The 18150-nt window shown below is 38.1% G+C and overlaps 1 protein-coding gene across 4 annotated transcripts in view; it reads left to right on the forward strand.

The window, feature by feature from the left end:
• Positions 1-16291, forward strand: part of B3GNT2 (UDP-GlcNAc:betaGal beta-1,3-N-acetylglucosaminyltransferase 2) — a 28645-nt gene extending 12354 nt beyond the window's left edge. For all 4 annotated transcript variants that reach the window (XM_050952196.1, XM_050952198.1, XM_050952197.1 and 1 more), the window contains exon 2: positions 13917-16291. In XM_050952196.1, the coding sequence (XP_050808153.1) occupies positions 13926-15119 (1194 nt within the window). In that variant the 5' untranslated portion in view covers positions 13917-13925 and the 3' untranslated portion in view covers positions 15120-16291. The remainder of the gene's footprint in view (positions 1-13916) is intronic.
• Positions 16292-18150: the final 1859 nt, after the last annotated feature.

Here is an 18150-nt window from a genome sequence, read left to right on the forward strand (position 1 = left end):
TAGTCAGATTTATTTATTTAAATTTGATTTTTTAATTTAAATTACGATAGATTTTTTTCCTCAAAGCGTTTTATCAAAAAAATCCATCTAAAGTTTTAATTAAGATACATTAGAACTCAAAGATATCTCATCATGGAATAGGGATTATAAATTCTAATTTTATAGTATGAGACAATATATTCATATAATGTTTAAGGAAAGTTTTGTAAATGAGTTCTAATAGTTCATGGATTAGGGACCCAATCTTATGGCGTTCAAGGGGCTTCTGTATAGATTATTTAGGTTAATGTTTCTATCTACCCTGTGGGACTCATTGCTCAGTCTAGAAGATACCATCAGAGATGCTTAGTTTTGCAGTTCTCAAACTGTGGATTTGTTTCCAGAGATAACATGCTTGTTAAGAGCAAAAAAGTTTTTAAATAAATTATATAGAGGTGAGAAATAACAGACCTCAACCCTATTGTCCCTCTGCAAATTTGTGTACACAGAGTCAATCCTTTACCTCTCTCTATAAGTGGAAAGTTTCAAAAAGTTCAATGAATAGAAGATTGTTGGGACAAGGAGAAGAAGTCTGGAGATAAATGTGAGAAGGGAGGGACAGGCAGTAGAAACAAAAGTGAAACTGCTTGAGCATCATATTCCACAAGTCTTGAGGTCTGAGTGTAGCCTTCATTGATTTGAGATCTTCCATACATTCTCTCACTAAAAGGGAAAACCTATAATGGCAGCAGGCCGTAAAAGAGACCCAGTGTGGGAATAAGAACCATTCAAGAAATATGTTTGATGATCTAAAGAAAGTCGCACCAGTGAAGCGGTGGAAGTTACTTAAGCACTTGGATTCAGAGACTGTTGAAGTGATCATCTCACTTTTAACAGCAGTAGCTTCTTCTGGTGTAGAAATATTTTCTTCCTTTGGACTAATTCATTCCAAATTGAGAAATCATTTGGGACCTAGAAAAAGTTTGTTTTTCTTTTCCAGGTTATGAACAAACAGGAAAATGCAGGTGAGATAACTGCAGAAGCCAATATTTTAAGTTTCTCATGTTGACCTGGCTCACGTAGTCTATTTAATTTTTGTATTTTTAAAAAAAATTCATTTAACTATTTTAGTTAAACAAAAACAAACCTTTTTTAAAAAAGTTTAATGTTTAACTACATTCAAAAATTCATATGCTTGTTTTGTTAAAATATTATGTTTGCTGTTGAAGAAAAAAAATCCAGAATACATAATGTTGCTTTAGTTAAATAAAACAATTTAAATGTCGGTCTGGTGATGTCCTCCTTCTAATATAGCATGGCAAGAAAATCCTCCAAATATTAATGATAGTTCACCTCTCAATGTTTTCATAAATATCTGCTTCAATTATCTTTGGTATTTGAAATAACCAAACAGTCATTCATTTTCTGATATAGCTGTAAAACTAATCTGAAATAAGTTTTCAAAATAAATCACTTTAAAAATGTATAGTGTGTACCTTCTAAAAATGAAAGCTACACTGAGTAGTGAAGAATATGTATTTAGGTTATAACAACCAACAAGAATGCACTTTTATGTAGAGATCCATGATTAAATCGACTCTTCCTGACTAGTAATTTAATTTAAATCAAATCCACCCTGTTTTCTTTAAACAAAGTTTTTATTTCTGTTTACTTTGGAAATCTCACAAATGTCAAGTGTCTTTCTCCATACCTTTGCTGGAGAACTTCTGGGATGGCTCAGGGATGCTTATAGTGACTTCTGATGCTTGAAAGAAGGAATATGTTTAATCTTGAAGTATTCTTTTATCCAAAGTGATAATTAGGCATCAAAGTTATTTAGATGTTAATATAAATCTTCCACCGTACACTGTATTTCAGTGTTCTCAATCTCTCTGGTCCAGAGCCTATATAGGTATTTTATACAAAGTGAAATGGGTTCAACAGGAGGGCTTGAGAGAGGCCTACCCCAGAGTAGCCTATATAGTTTGATGGTTAAGACACTCATCTTTGAGGGGGGAGACCTGCATTCCGTCCCTTTTCCAGAGAAGGAATTTTGACCTGGGTTTCCCATATCCCAGGTGAGTGCCCTATAACTGGGCTATTTGGTATGAGGGAGCACCTTCTTTTCCAGTTTTGTGAATCTAGCCCAGCATCTCCTTTGCTTTTATTAAGAAAGGTTGAAAATGCCCAGAAACAGAATGTTTAATTTGATCGAAAATGTAACTTTTGTTATCTTCATTTGATTACCAAAAATCTTTATTTTTGATTCAGGTCAAACTGGATTCTTTGTTGTTTTTATATAGCTACCAGTAAACTTCAAGGTCAGTGATACTAGAGCTGGGCAATAAAACACATCTTCTGTTAATTTACAGAAAGCATGCTGAGTGTAATCATATAATGGAATAGCTTAGATATGGACGTTTAACTTAATTTTTTTTTTTTTTTGAGAGGACTGGGGTAAATCTCCATTGTTATCCCTTCCTTGATGAAGTTGGTAGGTATAGCTAAAATTCAAGTAATGGTTTCTTCCTTAAACATCTGGTTAGTTAATTTTCCTCTGGATTTTTGACCCCACCATCCCTTTGGATTCTGTGCATCTGTGGGTTTCCCCTCTCTTTTACTTCTTAAAATGGTTCTCGAATCTCCATCTCTCCATATATTATTCTCCAAACGGACTACATTCTGGTGACACTCCAGCTGAAGTACCCAAGAGAGTTTTGCCTATAAAATGTCAGGAAAGATGAACTATGATAAAAATCAATTTTATAAATCTTGGTTGGGATTCTCTAAACTTTTAGTACAGGATGGACTGAGAATTTAAATACTAACAATACAGGGAAGTGATGGTACCAGAGTAAGACAGTCCTTACATTGTCCTTTGGTGGCCCTTCTCAATGATTTATGGAAGAGCATTGTGTTCCAAAGGGAGTAGTGTTCCATTCTCATCAGTGGAGGGATAGATGCATAAGCTGTTTTTTGTGGAAGAAGACAGATGTTTCTGCAGATGTCTTCCTGTCTTTGGAGGAGAATCTGAGAAGGCTAAAATGAGTGTGGTGGGAAAGAAATGAACACGTGAGAATAGTAAAAGTAGTGTGTTAATCAGTGAAAAATGCATAATATCCAAAGGGCAAATTAGTAAAACTAAGTTCCTGTCCACCTACAGAAGTTGAACTGTTTTAACATAAGTCATTTGTTAAATCCATTTTCGTTAAGTCACAGTAGGCCCTTGAATGGACACTTAAATTGTTTTACATTTAGTCGCATTTCTCATTTAACAGTGCTCTCCTGTCAGTGGCTTTGGACATAAATACCTATAAATTACATCCAGAATAGAGATCCTCAGCAGAGAAATAATAACAAATTTGTCTATCAATATTTGCACTGGGTTACAACTGTAAAATACTTTCAAAAGAATATGCATTAGAAATAAGACTTAAACTCGTTTTGTACTGAATACCTTGCTTGAGTATTGGGAAATGAATAATATAAACAAAAATTACTTTTTTCCCTGCTTAACCATGTACATTCCAGACAAGTAAAGAATGAATAAAGAAAGAGTCCTCAGACAACATCTCACCATTTGCCCTAGTTTTCCGTGGGCACTGGTCAGGCTGAGTAATAAAGTTCAGGTGCTAAGAATGTATGAATATACAATCCTTAATATACTTTCAGGCACCATGCTATGAGGTTCTAAATAATCCAGAAAACATAATAGCATAGTATAAATTGAAGGGACACTTCATCTTCAGCACTGGTTTTAGTTTCACTTGTCTGATTTCTAAAGGTAAAATAGTAATGGTGAAAAGGACAAGAAGGGTTAGAAACATTGGGAGCAGATTCTATGTCAGAAGGGATTCAAGTTGTGTGTCCTTTACATTTTAAATGTGTGTCTGGGGAGGATAAGATTAATTGCCAACAGGAAGAACTTTCATTTTTGAGAAAAAAAAGAGGAGCTCTGCTTTAATTTTGCTAGATTGTACACTAGTACGTATGAGTTAGGATGTCTGTCCAGAGAGGTGAATCTTCTAGGAGAAATTTGAAATTACAGATGAAAAAACTAATTTTGCCTCCCCAACCCCCTTAAAATTCTGTCCTTAACATTTCTTTTATACATTGTTTTCCCTCTGACTTCTAATTTCTGACTTCCACTTTGGATGATACTACTTTGTATTGTACCAACTCGAGTTTTTTGGCTTGCTTTTTTTAAGACTAGGATCCTGGCTAGATCACTGCTTCCTAATGAATATTTCAAAGGTGAGAACTATTGGCTAGGTGTGTGGTGTAATGTAGAACATTTTATAGAGTATTGAGCTTTTTCCCCCAGAGGGGAGAGGGACTACATAGTTTGGATAGTCACCAACTTAATAGTAGGGTAACCAGTCATTGTGATAGACTTGCTAGAGTTGTCAAGTGTTTAATTTACAACAAAAGGGGAGTGTATTAAGGAGTAAACACAGTTCAAACGTTAACCATATAACTCAGAATCAAGGTGTAATGAACTTAATGCTTCAGGGTATTGAACAACTTACTGAAGAATGAGGTAGATTCTATATCACTTAACCTGCAGAATCGCTTGATTAAAGATTAAACCACAGCTTATTGGACTGCTGAAGTAATTAGTTGGTGAAATGTTATGGGGTGAGGTAGGAGGTCAAACTAGTTGATTTCAGTGGTTGGTTCAGGCCTTAAAAATCTATAAAAATTTAAGTCCTTTTTGTCTCATTGCAGATTCCACAGTCACTGCCCAATTCAGAATTTACTGTAACTCTTCTCCCAAACTATTCCTTTTTTTATACCTCCCTTGTCTACAAGTTTGTTTATCACCATTTTAAAATATTGCTGAAGTACATCCTTACCTTGAACAAAAAAGTTTACTGAAAACCTTAATTCCTTCCTAGAATACTGTGGTTTCTGTAGTTTCTTGAAATTTGGAAACAGGCATTTAGGTCATCAAAAATGCTGTGGCCAGGTTTCTGACAATTGTCTCATTTTCCTCCTCTCTGTTTTGAAGTTTTCAAAGCGCTGCCTCTGAACTGGGGTCATGAGTTATAGCTACTCTATCAACTTAGGTTTAGATGTTTTTCATTTAGTCTCACAGGTGTTAGTACAGCCAGTATTCCTCTTCTTTTCCCCCCTCAACTCACTGCCTTCACAATGCTCCCAGCCCAAAGAGAGAGGAATATAGTTCAGTACCAAACTTCAATGTACTGCCACTAAGCTATTATGGTAGCAGTTTCTCTTCTGTATTCTCCTCCTTTCTCTTCTGTATTCTCCTCCTCCAACCCCTTTTTTGCAGCCCTACTCATCCCTGCTGTGCACCCTCAGCAGCAGATTGTATCTGTTTCTGCATGTAGTACTTCCCTTATGAAACAAAAAAAAAAGCTTGAAATTGATGATTCAGTCACTGCTCCTATTGGGTCATACAGAAACTCCAGAATCCAGGCACAGACACAGGCCTTATCAACCCTTGGACTTGCACTATTTTAACTAAAGTGTTTTCAAAACAGTTTAAACTTTAGCTAAACAGATGGAAATTTGTGTCTACACCAGTCCTTGACTACTGCTGAAAGACTAGAATCTACTGGTTTTTTTTGCAGCTGGGAGCAGGGATCAATCTATACTTTTCATTGGCAAAGGTACACTGTTGTAGATCCCTAGTGTATGTATCTTTTTATACCGGTGCAACAGGGCTGGTGCATTTTTCCTTGATTTGAAACAGTGGTAGATATGTCTATGTTGTGGGTTTTCACTGACGCAACTATGTCAGTGTAGCTACACTGGTGTAAAAGTATCCAATGTAGACAAAGACTGAGTCAGAAGCACTCTAGCTTCCTCTGGGCATACTTCTTCAGTTCTTATAATAGAGTCTAAGGACAGAAAAGACTATTATGGTCGTCTAGTCTGAATGGCAAAAGTTTTCCATGATGCTAATGCCTCCTCTTCCTCACTGGCTCTAGTTAAAACCTCTTCAGTAAAGTCTGTCCTCATTACCTGCTCAGATTGCTACTACTTAAGTATAAGTCGCAAAACACTGTTCTAATACATTTTATGCTGCTGGAGCTGTTGCTGCTGGCAAGCTGCCTGGACTCAAAATTCACACCACTAGCATTTTGGTCAGTCAGTGCAACATCAACAGACGAGATGGAAAACAAGAGTGGTCTTAAGACACATCTGTGCCCGTTTACACAATGGAAAAACATGTGGTGGACTGTGTGTTACTGGTTTTGGAGTTGTAAATCCAGTTCCCCTGGTTGGCTGGCAACCTTACATCTTATGTCCTCAAGCATGAAGTTTTAAAATTGTAAAGTCTGTCTAGTGTAACTGCAGTTGCTATCTTTTATGAAATTTACGGAGTTACTTGTCAAAATTATAATCCTTCAGCAATGAGTGCTACTGACTTACCCTTTAAAAGAACATTTTCTTCTTCTTCAGTTTTAAATTTTTCCTTTTTAGTTTGAGTGACTCAGTATATAGTTGTTATCCTGTATGGTGAATACTACAAGAGTTCAAATGGCTCTTCCTTCTGCCTACTAAATCCACTTTTTTAAAGAAATATAATGTACTCAAGAGTTACTTGCTGTAGTTTAAAAAAAACTGGTGATCTGTTTGTCTTGCAAGCCATTAACTTAATCATACTATATATAAATTATAGTTAGAAACTATGAAAAAGCAGTATGTTCATAAAATTTTAATTAAAAAAATTCCAGTTCCTGATCTTTATTACTCAACAAAATGTTTCACACAACCTGCATTGTTGCATGGAGCTCTACTTCTAAAAGTGGCTTATACTTATCCTACAAATGAGCTATAACTGAATCTGTTTTGTCAATAGTGATCGCTGCTGGTGCCTGCCGTCCTTAGAATAATCTCTTCAGCAGTGGTAGTATAACAATAATTAAAATACATTGAAGTTAAAGGAAACAGAGTGTAGCAATAAATAGTGAGTTTTTGCACTGGAGAGAGGTAAGCAGTAGAGTCCCTCAAGAACCTGTATTGGGATCTGTGCTCTTTAGTGTATTCATTTAATCATGTGGAAAAGGAATGAACAGAGAAGTGGCCAAGTTTGTACATGATATAGAATTATTCAAGATAATTAAGTTCAAAGCTGGCTTCAAAGAGTTACAGGGGGATCTCACAAAACAGGGTGACTGGATAGCAAAATGGTAGATGAAATTCAGTGATGGTAAGTACAAAGTAATGCAGTTTGGAAAACATAATCCCAATTTTATTTTTATATATAAAAATAAAGGGTTCTAAATTATCTGTTACCACTCAAGAAAAAGATCTTGGAGTCACCACGGATAGTTAACTGAAAACTTAGCTCTATGTACGGCAGCAGCCAAAAAGACTTAACAGAATGTTAGCAAGTATTAGGAAAGGGACAGAAAATAAGACAGAAGATATAATGCCACTATATAAATCCATGGTTTTATAGGTGCAGACTCACCCCTGCAGTGCCTCCTGCTGGTCTGTTCCAGGAATTAGCTCATTCCTGCTCCAGAGTGCCCTCTGCAGGCCAGTGATCTGCCTTACCTGTGGCCCCAAGTCCCTCCCAGGACCTCAGTGCCCTGTTTACCTGGGGTGCTGCCCTCTGGCAGTAATCCCTTTCAGCATCAGGGTCTCCCCCTCCCAGGGGAACCCCCACTCACTATCTTCACCTTTCCTCAGTCTATGGCTACTGCCAGTCATTGTCTAGCCTAGGGGTAGGCAACCTGTGGCACAGGTGCCGAAGGCAGCATGCAAGCTGATTTTCAGTGGCACACTCACTGCCCGGGTCCTGGCCACCCATCCAGGGGCTCTGCATTTTAATTTAATTTTAAATAACGCTTCTTAAACATTTAAAAAACCTTATTTACTTTACATACAACAATAGTTTAGTTATATATTATAAACTTATAGAGACCTTCTAAAAACATTAAAATTATTACTGGCACGCAAAACCTTAAATTAGAGTGAATAAATGAAAACTCATCACAGCACTTCTGAAAGGTTGCCGACCAATGGTCTAGCCCTCATGCCCTGGGGCAGACTGCAGTATCAGCCTACTCATCACTGGCAAGGTTGGGTTTGGATCTGCTGCCTTGGCCTACCCCTGGGCTGCCTTCTGCAACCCCCAGTACCTGTTTGCCTTCTGCTAGGCCGCAGCCTGGAGCTTTCCAGGCTGGAGCTCCCTGGCTCCTCTGCCTTTCCCCAGCCCTGCTTCACTCAGGTACCCTGTGTCTAGCTCCCTACAGCCAGGCCCTTCTTCCTTTAAAGGCAGAGAGAGACTGCTTGGTCCTCTGGCTCACAGCCTTTTATAGGGGCCAGCTGGGCCTGATTGGGGTATGGCCCCAGCTGAGCCTACTTTCCTTCAGTCAGCCCAGGCTTCTTGCCCCAACCACAGCCCTCTTCTGGGCTGTTTCAAGCCCTGCAGGGCAGGAGTGGGTAATCACTCTGCTACACAGGTGTACACATATATTGTGTCTATTTCTCTTCACCCCATCTCAAAAAAGATATAGTGGAATTGTAAAAGGTTCAGAGATGGACAACAAAGGTTATCAGAGGTATGAAACAGCTTGTATACAAGGAGAGACCAAAAAAATTAGGGCTGTTCAGCTTAGAAAAGGTGTGTGTGTGATAGAGAGAGAGAGAGAAAGAGATAGAGGTCTAAAAAATCATGAATGGTGTGGAAAAGGTGAGTGAGGAAGTGTTATTTGCACTTTCCAACAATACAAAAAACAGGGCACTTGAAATTAATAGGCATCAGGTTTAATACAAACAAGAGGAAGTACTTTTTCACACGATGCACAGTCAACCTGTGAAACTCTGCCATGGGATGTTGTGGTGGGCAAAAGAATAACTGGGTTCAAAAAAGAACTAGATAAATTCATGGAGGATAGACCCAACAATGGCTATTAGCCAAGATGGTAAGGGATGCAACCCCATGCTTGGGGCACCCCTAAACCTCTGACTTCTAAAATCCAGGAGTGGAAGACATGGGTGGATCATTCCAAAATTGCCCTGTTCTGTATGATCTCTCTCACACTAGCCACTGTCAGAAATAGGATACTGGGCTAGACGGACCATTGATCTGACCCAATCTGGTAGTTCTTATGAAATTTGCTGATGTGAATATAGATTGGACCAGCAATACTGACTATTAAGATTGGCCAACGTTTCCCATTATAAGACCCGTTTTCAGTTGCTTACCGTGTTGCCAGACTTTAACCAATTTGGGCAGAAATTATCCATGCTTGGTGTCTATCTCGGTTGACTGTTTTTGGAAAGTGTCAGCTGAAACAATTTGGCCGTTTCCAAGAACGAGGCTGGGGAAAATATTGTTTTGCAGTGCTAAAATTCTGATGACCTTTTCTTTGAGAAGCTCTAGCCCTGCTTTGGAGCAGAGACTTTGTGTCAATGATGTACCATTTGCTGTTCCTGTGAAAATCCATAATTTTTTTGGCTAAGTTAAGACTGGGGGGAAAAATTGTAGTTCACACATGCTTAATAAAGCACACTTCCTTTCTGAGCCTGAGTTTCACCATTTATCTGCTGTCGGCAAATATCTGTAAAAACCCACTGACAAAGTGTGCCATCTCCCTCTAGTGCTGGTCTACATGGCAATAAGAGATTGTTATCCTCTATCAGTTACTCTCTTAGCTCAAGTGGCAAAGGGCTGTGGTGGCATTTCTAGAGGTTCCAACTCTGCTGATGGACAAGTGTGTGTGTGGTGCTACATGATGGAATCTGTTTAAACAATTTACTTTATTGAAATACTAGGAAATTAAATACTAAAAACTTACAGTAAAAGAACATTATGATTGCAAAGACAAACATGCAAACACTTAAAAGTTAGAGAATACCAGAATTAAGGTTTTCTGTGTAACTTTAATTCACTCCTCTTGTGCATAGATATTATGATGAAGTCTTTAATTACATGATGGCTTACTATTTTTTGTCAACAGGACCCCACCTCAGTCAGTGCACAAGATGGACCTGCTCTAGAGGTGAATCACGACTGCGTAGTGAATAGAGCTGTGCAGGAAATGGAATTTCCATCCCTTGGAAAAGTCACGTTTATTAAATGGACGAGTCTGATTTAGAACGAAATGTCAGAAATGAGAAATTTTCTACAGAACAGAAACTGTTTTGAAAAATTCACTTTCAGAAAAAAATAGAATTTTTAAAAAATAATTTCTGGACCAACTAACCATCCAGCTCCCTGGCAAGCTGGCTCCCAGCTCTCTGGCATCCCACCTGGGGATGTGGCTGCCTTGCTTCCTGGGGAAGCCAGACAGCTTGGAAAGCTGAGTAGCCTGGCATCCTGCTCACTGGGAAGCTTGCCAAGTGTGCAATCTGGGAAGCCTTCAATGTCTGCTGGGTGGACTGCTGGGAGGGTGAGGAGCTGCCTAGTTCCTATTGAAACTTTGAACAGAATCAGCACATTCCCATGGAACATTTAGGTCAATCACCTCTGGTAGTGATGGAGGCTGGCTTTAGGATCCCTGTCTTATTTTTTGAAGAAGTTGAAAAGTTTGTAATGAATGAGGGAAAATATTGCAGGAAGTGAAAGGATAGTCTCATAGTTAAGGTTGTGAAATGCCACCCTGGAAGATTGGATTCTATCCCTCCCTACCTCTGTTCTTGTGTGGCACTTGGCAAGTCACTTAAACCAGACTTCGTACATGTGGTCGCCAGTTGTGTGCGCCTCACTTTCTGGATGCCCAACTTGTGACCATAGATTCTGATTTGCAGAAGTGCTGGCCACTCACAGGGCTTATCTACGTGGACAGTTTACAGCACTGCAACTTTCTCGCTCAGGGGTGTGAAAAAACACCCCCCCTTAGTGCAGCAAGTTTCAGCGCTGTAAAGCACCAGTGTAAACAATGCACCAGTGCTGGGAGCCGTGCCTCTTGTGGAGGTGGGTTTATTTAGAGTGCTGGGAGAACTGTCTCCCAGCGCTCTGCTGTGACTACGCAAGCCATGTTAAAGTGCTGCCGGTGTACACTAGCCCACAGCTGCAGTGAAGTACTCTGCAAAATCTGATCCTAGGCTTCTCAAATCGAGCACCCAAAATTAGTAGTCACTTTTGACCGTAATCTCTCTGTGCCTTAATTCCTCATCTGTAAAATGGGAATAATATCACCCCCATAGCCATACTTGGTGGGTGTTGTGAAAATAAATTTATTAATGCTTTTGAAGCACTCTGATATTACAGTGAAGAACACCATAGCAAAAGCCCATGAGGAAATCAAGAATTCTGTCTTCAGAGCAGGGTTTGAACTGTGTGGGGCCACACATCGAGGAGAAAAGAAAATATTGGTAAGGTTCCCATTGAGAGCGTTATCCATCCTGTGCACTGAATGAGGCAGGAGTCCTGTGAGGGGGGAAAAATAGTATTCAATAAAATAATTCAAGACTGTATCGTACTGTATACACACACAAGGGGGCGAATTAAAGTCTCACATGTCCAGCCCTGAAAATTATTATGGTGGGCAGGTTTGACTAGTAAATGCTGTGTTTTCCCTTTGTTTTCAAGAGTGGTTTGACTTTCTGTGCTTGTCCTATTTTAATCCTATCATTTTTCATTTACGTTTTATGTGCAGCAAGAGTGAAATGTTCAAAGGAGAATATAAGTTGCTTACCATCTACTTTTTTAGATTTTTTTTTTCCTTCTAATTTGGTTCTCAGTCTTCCAGTTTTTCAGCTGTCTGATTTAGTTATCCAAAATGTAGTTACCCTTTCATCTCTGAAACACATTCTTGCACTTCCTTATAGTGCTCATTTATTTCTCATGTGTCTGTTTTGGTTTCCATATTGTCAATCTATGAGTCCCAAGCAGTTGTGTTATTAGTGGTAACTTGTGCTACAACTTCCCAGGCCATATTGGAGGATAAATTATTTGTCCTCAGTGGTCTCTAGCACAGTTTCGATGTTTTTTTGTTTTTTTTAATACCTCATCTCTTTTGGATTTTATATGTATCAGTGTAATCCAGCGGTTCTCAAACTCTGGGTTGAGACCCCAAAGTGGGTCACAATCTCATTTTAGAGGAGTTGCCAGGGCTGGCATTATACTGGCTGGGGCAAAGGGCTGAAGCTGAAGCCTGAGTCCTGCCTCCTAGGGCCAAAAGCTGAATTACAAGTCCCACTGCCTGGCCAACACATTCAGAGCTTACAAAGTATTTGTTTGATTTCATATGATAAATGAAAAAATATGCTTGGAAACAATATTATGTGATGGTGGACTATTGTTTTAAGACTCCTGCCAGAGGAGGAAAGAAAACTATTTAGTAGGTACTGTGTCTTTAACAAAGAGGAAAAAAATCTTCCTGACAGCCTTGTTAAGGTCTGTTCTATGGCTTCTCTTGTCTGATCTGGTTCTCCCTCTTGGGAGGGGGATTGGAAGGGACGTGGCAGGTCTCTCTCCCCCATTGGCGGCTGCTAGCTTGGGTGTCCTTGTTAGCTCTTTAGAAAATGAAGGAAACACTAGTTTTTTCTAAAATTTTTGGTGTATAATTTGATATGGTCTTATGTTTTGGGTAACGTCCCACTTATGTTGGTGTCTCTAGAATTTTCATGTAGTTTGCATAATGTGGGTATTGTTAGGTAGGGGAGGGTGTGTGTTTGTGTATATTACACAAGTCCTTAATAGAGTTGACAAGCCGTTGCTGCAAGTTTATAATGTAAATTAACTCATTATTTTGTTTAATTTTTTTTGTAGGACTACAGAAAAAAATTGAAATTAGTTTGGGTTCAATTATAGAATCCACAGGACTCTTACTATTTATCAGAGGCTAGTATAAAAGATATGTTTGAGGGAAAGGAGGGAGTACTAGTGAGTTTAGGGACATCATCCTGATGGGAAGCTCAACTTACAGCATAGGGAAGGCACAGGAATTCTAACCAGCCTTATAGATACTTCTCATCTTTCATTTCAGCCTATCATGTCTGAGAAACTCAAAGCTTTCATTCCCATAATTGTCTAGCTACTAGAAGGAAGAGGGATCAATTTCTCTTCTTCTCAAGAGCTTTGGAGGGGAGGTGGGGAAGAAGAGTAGTAAATCCTCCTTGCAAGGGGCTTAAAGAGGGTTTTAGCTACTTTCCCTACCCTTCTGCTTGCCACACTAGGAAAGTAGCTTCCTATACTGCCCCTCCTTTATTATTTTTGGTAGTCCTTCTCTCCTACAGATTACTCTAGTACTACCTTCTGGTACAACTCATTTTCTTCCCCAGCAGGAGAATGAAATTCAAAATTATAAACAAGGTTCACTGCTGCCTACACAGAGTTGAATAGCAGCTTTGAAACTGGCCAAGCTTGTCAATTTCACTTGGCTTCTGCTTGGGAAAGCTAGGGGCAGTGACAAACTGTAGACTCAAAAATTGTGCTCTGCGGCAGTTCACATTTGGAAGGATGTCACAACCAAAAGGGGTAGAGACTTAATTTAAAAAAAGACAAAAAACAAAAATAAACAAAACACACCCATCCACAAGCGTATTCTCTCAAACCAACCCTGCCTTAGGCTCCCCTTATTACCAAAGAAAAGCTTACCAACTGCTGAGAGCAAATGAGTTTTCAAGCCTTGATAATTATATAGTCAAACATTTTATCTAATGTAAATCTTTTGGAAAGAGATGACTTGCTAATAATTTAGATGCATGGTCAAATGCTTTATTCTGCTTTAGAAATTCAAGCAAAACTTTCCATCATTGCTTGTTTTCTTGATCAACAAACTTTCCATTTCTAATGGAACCAAAACCCCTGTAGTTGCAAGAAAGAGCTTGTATATTAGAGGGTGACAAATTCATTTTTCATTTTCAGTGTAAATGTCAACCAAGATTTGCTGACTTTTGTGCACTTTGAGGTTTAGAAGTGGTCAAAAAACCTCTTGTATTCCTATGAAATTAGAAATCTGTTTGAAAAAGTTTGAACAAAATCTAACTGTCATTTTTCTTTTCAGATATGAGAAATGAGTGTTGGACGCAGAAGACTAAGGCTGCTGGGAATTCTGATGATGGTAAACTTTTTTATTTATGTGATTGTGGAAGTCTCCAAAAGTGGTGGTCAAGAGAAGAATACAAAAGGACAGGTTATAATACCCAGCAGCAAATTCTGGAGGAAATACACTCCTCACAAGGCCTATTGGAACAAACAGCAGCAGAAGCTGGAACTCTTGTACAACCCCATTTTGACCTTGCTTTCCAATATGACTGTGGAAGAAGCCTTAATTTCTAATACTAGTGTTCTGGTTTCCTGTGACCCTGATCCATCAGTAACTTCAGAGGTTAATGACTTTGCAAAGTTGCCAGACAGATTTAAAGACTTCCTGCTTTATTTAAGATGTAGAAATTATTCATTATTAGTGGATCAACCAAACAAGTGCAAACATAAACCTTTCCTGCTGCTGGCTATTAAGTCGCTTATACCACACTTTGATAGAAGGCAAGCAATTAGGGAATCTTGGGGTAAAGAAATAAAATCAGGGGATGTAACAGTTGTAAGGGTCTTTTTGTTGGGACAGACCCCTCCAGAAGATAACTTTCCTGACCTTTCAGACATGTTGAAATTTGAGAGTCAAACCCACCAAGACATTCTTCTTTGGAACTACAGAGACACTTTCTTCAACTTGACTCTGAAAGAGGTGCTGTTTCTTAAATGGGTCAGCAGTACATGTCCAAATGCCCAGTTTATTTTTAAGGGTGATGATGATGTTTTTGTGAATACCCATCAGATCCTGGATTACTTGAAGAGTTTATCAAAGGACAAAGCCAAAGACTTATTTATAGGTGACGTGATCAAAGATGCTGGACCTCATCGAGAAAAAAAATTGAAGTACTACATTCCAGAAAGTGTTTATGAAGGTTCTTATCCTCCATATGCGGGAGGTGGTGGGTTTCTGTACTCTGGTGATCTGGCATTAAGACTGAACAATGCATCTGACCAGGTCCTCCTCTATCCTATTGACGACGTTTATACTGGAATGTGCCTTCAGAAACTTGGGCTTGCTCCGGAAAAACACAAAGGCTTCAAAACCTTTGATATTGAAGAGAAACACAGGAATAACATATGTTCCTACACAAACTTAATGTTAGTACATAGCAGAAAACCTCAAGAAATGATTAAGATTTGGACACGCTTGCAGGATCCACACTTAAATTGTTAAATGTTTAAAGTAACATGTGGAAGTGTCTTCAGTTTATTTTCCAAGATTGAGTCTAGTTTCTTCACTGCACCGTTAAAATTCCTCTTCGTTTTCACTTAATGGTTTTTTAAGTTACTTCTCTTAAAAATCATTAGCTAGAAACATTCGTCCAGTACTTCTAAAAGTAAAAATAATACTAGAATAACAAATTTCTGGGAGTATGGCATGAAGACTTAGTCCTAATCTTTCCACTGTCCTAGCAGTTATTATGTTTTAATATTTCATCTACAAATTTTAAAATAGACTTCAGAAGTTATAACTAAAAATTCTTCTTTGATTCATGGTTAGCTATCACCATAATGTTGAAAGCATGGATTGCCCACTTTTCATTGCTAGTGCATCTTATTTGCTGTGTAGAAACTGTAAACACTGACTTTTTTTTCCTGAGAAAACTTGTCTGTCTGAAATAGCATTTGTAACTTAAACATTCAGAAATTGGGAAAGTCTAATTTTTACACAAAGTAAAAAAAAAACTTTAAAAATTACACTAATTATTGAAAGGTTTTTTTGATTTTGTAACTCTTCCTCTATCCTATGCTACTCCTGAACAGTATTCTCTCGTTCAAATGTGATCTGCTATGTAAAATATGTCTGCCTGTATCTGAAAGGATACTAAATCTCTACCTTTATTTTAATGACACTTTATATCTTATAAAATCACAATATAATTTCAAATGGGATAACATTTTAAGAGCTGGACATGTATGGGAGGGGATAGGTTTTATGTTGAACTTTGCAAATGGGCAGATTTTTGTCTTGAATTTCAGTTAAGCTTTACAAATCAAAGTTCTTCTGTCACTCATTTTATTCTCATGAAAGGCTGCTCTGGCCAGTCCTCATTTTCTGTATTGGTGTTAAAAACAATCATCAGGTAGCTTGATTTGATATAGATAACTGAAGTCTGAAATTGCACATCACTCAGGAAAGCTTGGTTTAGATCTCTTCTATAAACTGATGATAAACTTAGAACAGAGTACATCAAGTTTTGAAAGTGAGATTTGGAAATTGCATCATGTGTCATACAACATGTTTCCCAAAACTCTAGAAATCTTTTCTTGCCATATTTCCACAGTTGCTTATATGAGAATTTGTTCTAAGTAGTGATCCCTTCTGTGTGTGTGTATGTATATATATATATAATATATATATGTGTGTATATATATATATATATATAGAAGTGCCTGTCTATTTATTGTTCAGATTGAAGACCAAAACATTTTCTTGAATATATTTGTGTAACATTTTATTTGTATACATTGTTGTCAGTCAAATATTTAAATAGAGCATGATATTTTAAATCTGTTGATTTAACATGTTAAATACAGTTAATTGTTTTTGAATTTGAAAAATAAAATTGTGATTTAAGTAGTTCTCATGTGTCTCTTGTATATTCTGTATTTAATACAAAGCTGTAAAACTATCAAACACTTCACTGCATAATCAGTAACACGCTATATTAAAGAATTTTTTTAAGACTGTGATCAGTTAGGAGTTTATTATTCAGCATATTCCTGTTTTAATCCTAGAATGCAACAGAAACTGAAGAAAGACAGACAGATGTTGAATGGTAATTATGTATTAACTTCCTAGGCATTGTAATACAGGTAAGTTAAGACAACACTAAATAGTAAAGAGCAAGAATAATTTTTAATGACTTTTTTAATGTCCTTAGGAAAAATATCATGGGGTTTAGAAATCAGACCCATTCATACTAACCTCCATGCTTTTGAGCAGAATGGGGGATATTGAAAAGAAGCTTGAGATGAATTTAAAGCATTGCAGTTGTGCCCAGCATTTTATATTTATTTAAAGATTACCAAAAAAAAGTCATGTCCAGCCAAGGTATTGTGGCTTTCTTCACAGGTTAGAACTTTTGTTCTTCCCTTCCTTGAAGGAAGTGATGTTGCCTTTCATCTCCACCTCTACCCCACATACACTTGAGACTCCTAGTAAATAGGCAGAACTCTGGGGCTGGGCCAAGGGTCCTTGCATACCTTAAAGCAATGGTTCCCAAACTGAGGTTTGTGAACCCCTGGGCTTTCGTGAAATGTTACAGGGGGTTCTCGGGAAAAAATTCCATAATGGCAGACAGCTGGCCCTAGGGACCCTGGCCAGCATGGGCCAGAAGCCCGGAGCCCCTGGACTTCCAAGAGCTAAGCAGATCAAATCAAGCATATCTATCACACTGAGGAGATTTAGACTTCAAGAGTCCTTATAAGAAATGGAAAGGGAGGTGGATATTTTTTGCTGTTTTTAAAATTAAATAGGCAGCTAGTGTTGTTTTTAAAAATTACTATGAAGAACAAGTTTAAGCTTTATTGTAACATGCGTTGTTTGCCTGGACTGCTCAAGACCTGAATGCTTGTGTAGGAGGAACTCTTTGAGTTGGCTTCTTAAATACCTTCATGCTGTTTCACATCTAATACTCCTTGATGGAACATAGGAGCCTTGTCTTATAACAGGCTTATTCAAAGTGATACAAGCTACAAAAATGAGATCTTGGAAGAGTGTGTCCGTTTTCATAATGTAATAAAAATACTGTAATTCTAAATAATAAATAGTGTGTAATAAGCATGTCATAAAAACAAATTTTATATTTCCAAGATCACTGCTTTTATAATCTATGTGCAGGTAGAGGAGAAAATCCCTGGAAATAATCATTTTTAGGAGGGGGTTCGTGAGACTTGACATTTTAGTGAAAGGGGTTCACAGGTTGTTAAAGTTTGAGAACCACTGCCTTAAAGTATGGCTAGAGCTGTGTTGCCTCTGCCTGTTGCAAATCCCACCTCCCTTCCAAAAGAGTTCCCAGGGATCCCCATTTCTCCTTCCTGCTCTGGAGAAGCTAATAGCATATATGTGCCCTACTACTGTTGGGGATTTTGTGGCATCCCCCTAAGGAACTGAAAGAAAACTGAGGTTGGGCAGAGGCCTGGGAGAGGGTAATATCAAATTGGACAGGGCAGGGGTTGACAAAAGTGGTGGTTACAAAATG

The sequence above is a fragment of the Gopherus flavomarginatus genome, chromosome 4 (assembly GCF_025201925.1).
Source record: "Gopherus flavomarginatus isolate rGopFla2 chromosome 4, rGopFla2.mat.asm, whole genome shotgun sequence".
In the NCBI taxonomy this organism is placed as follows: Eukaryota; Metazoa; Chordata; order Testudines; family Testudinidae; genus Gopherus; species Gopherus flavomarginatus.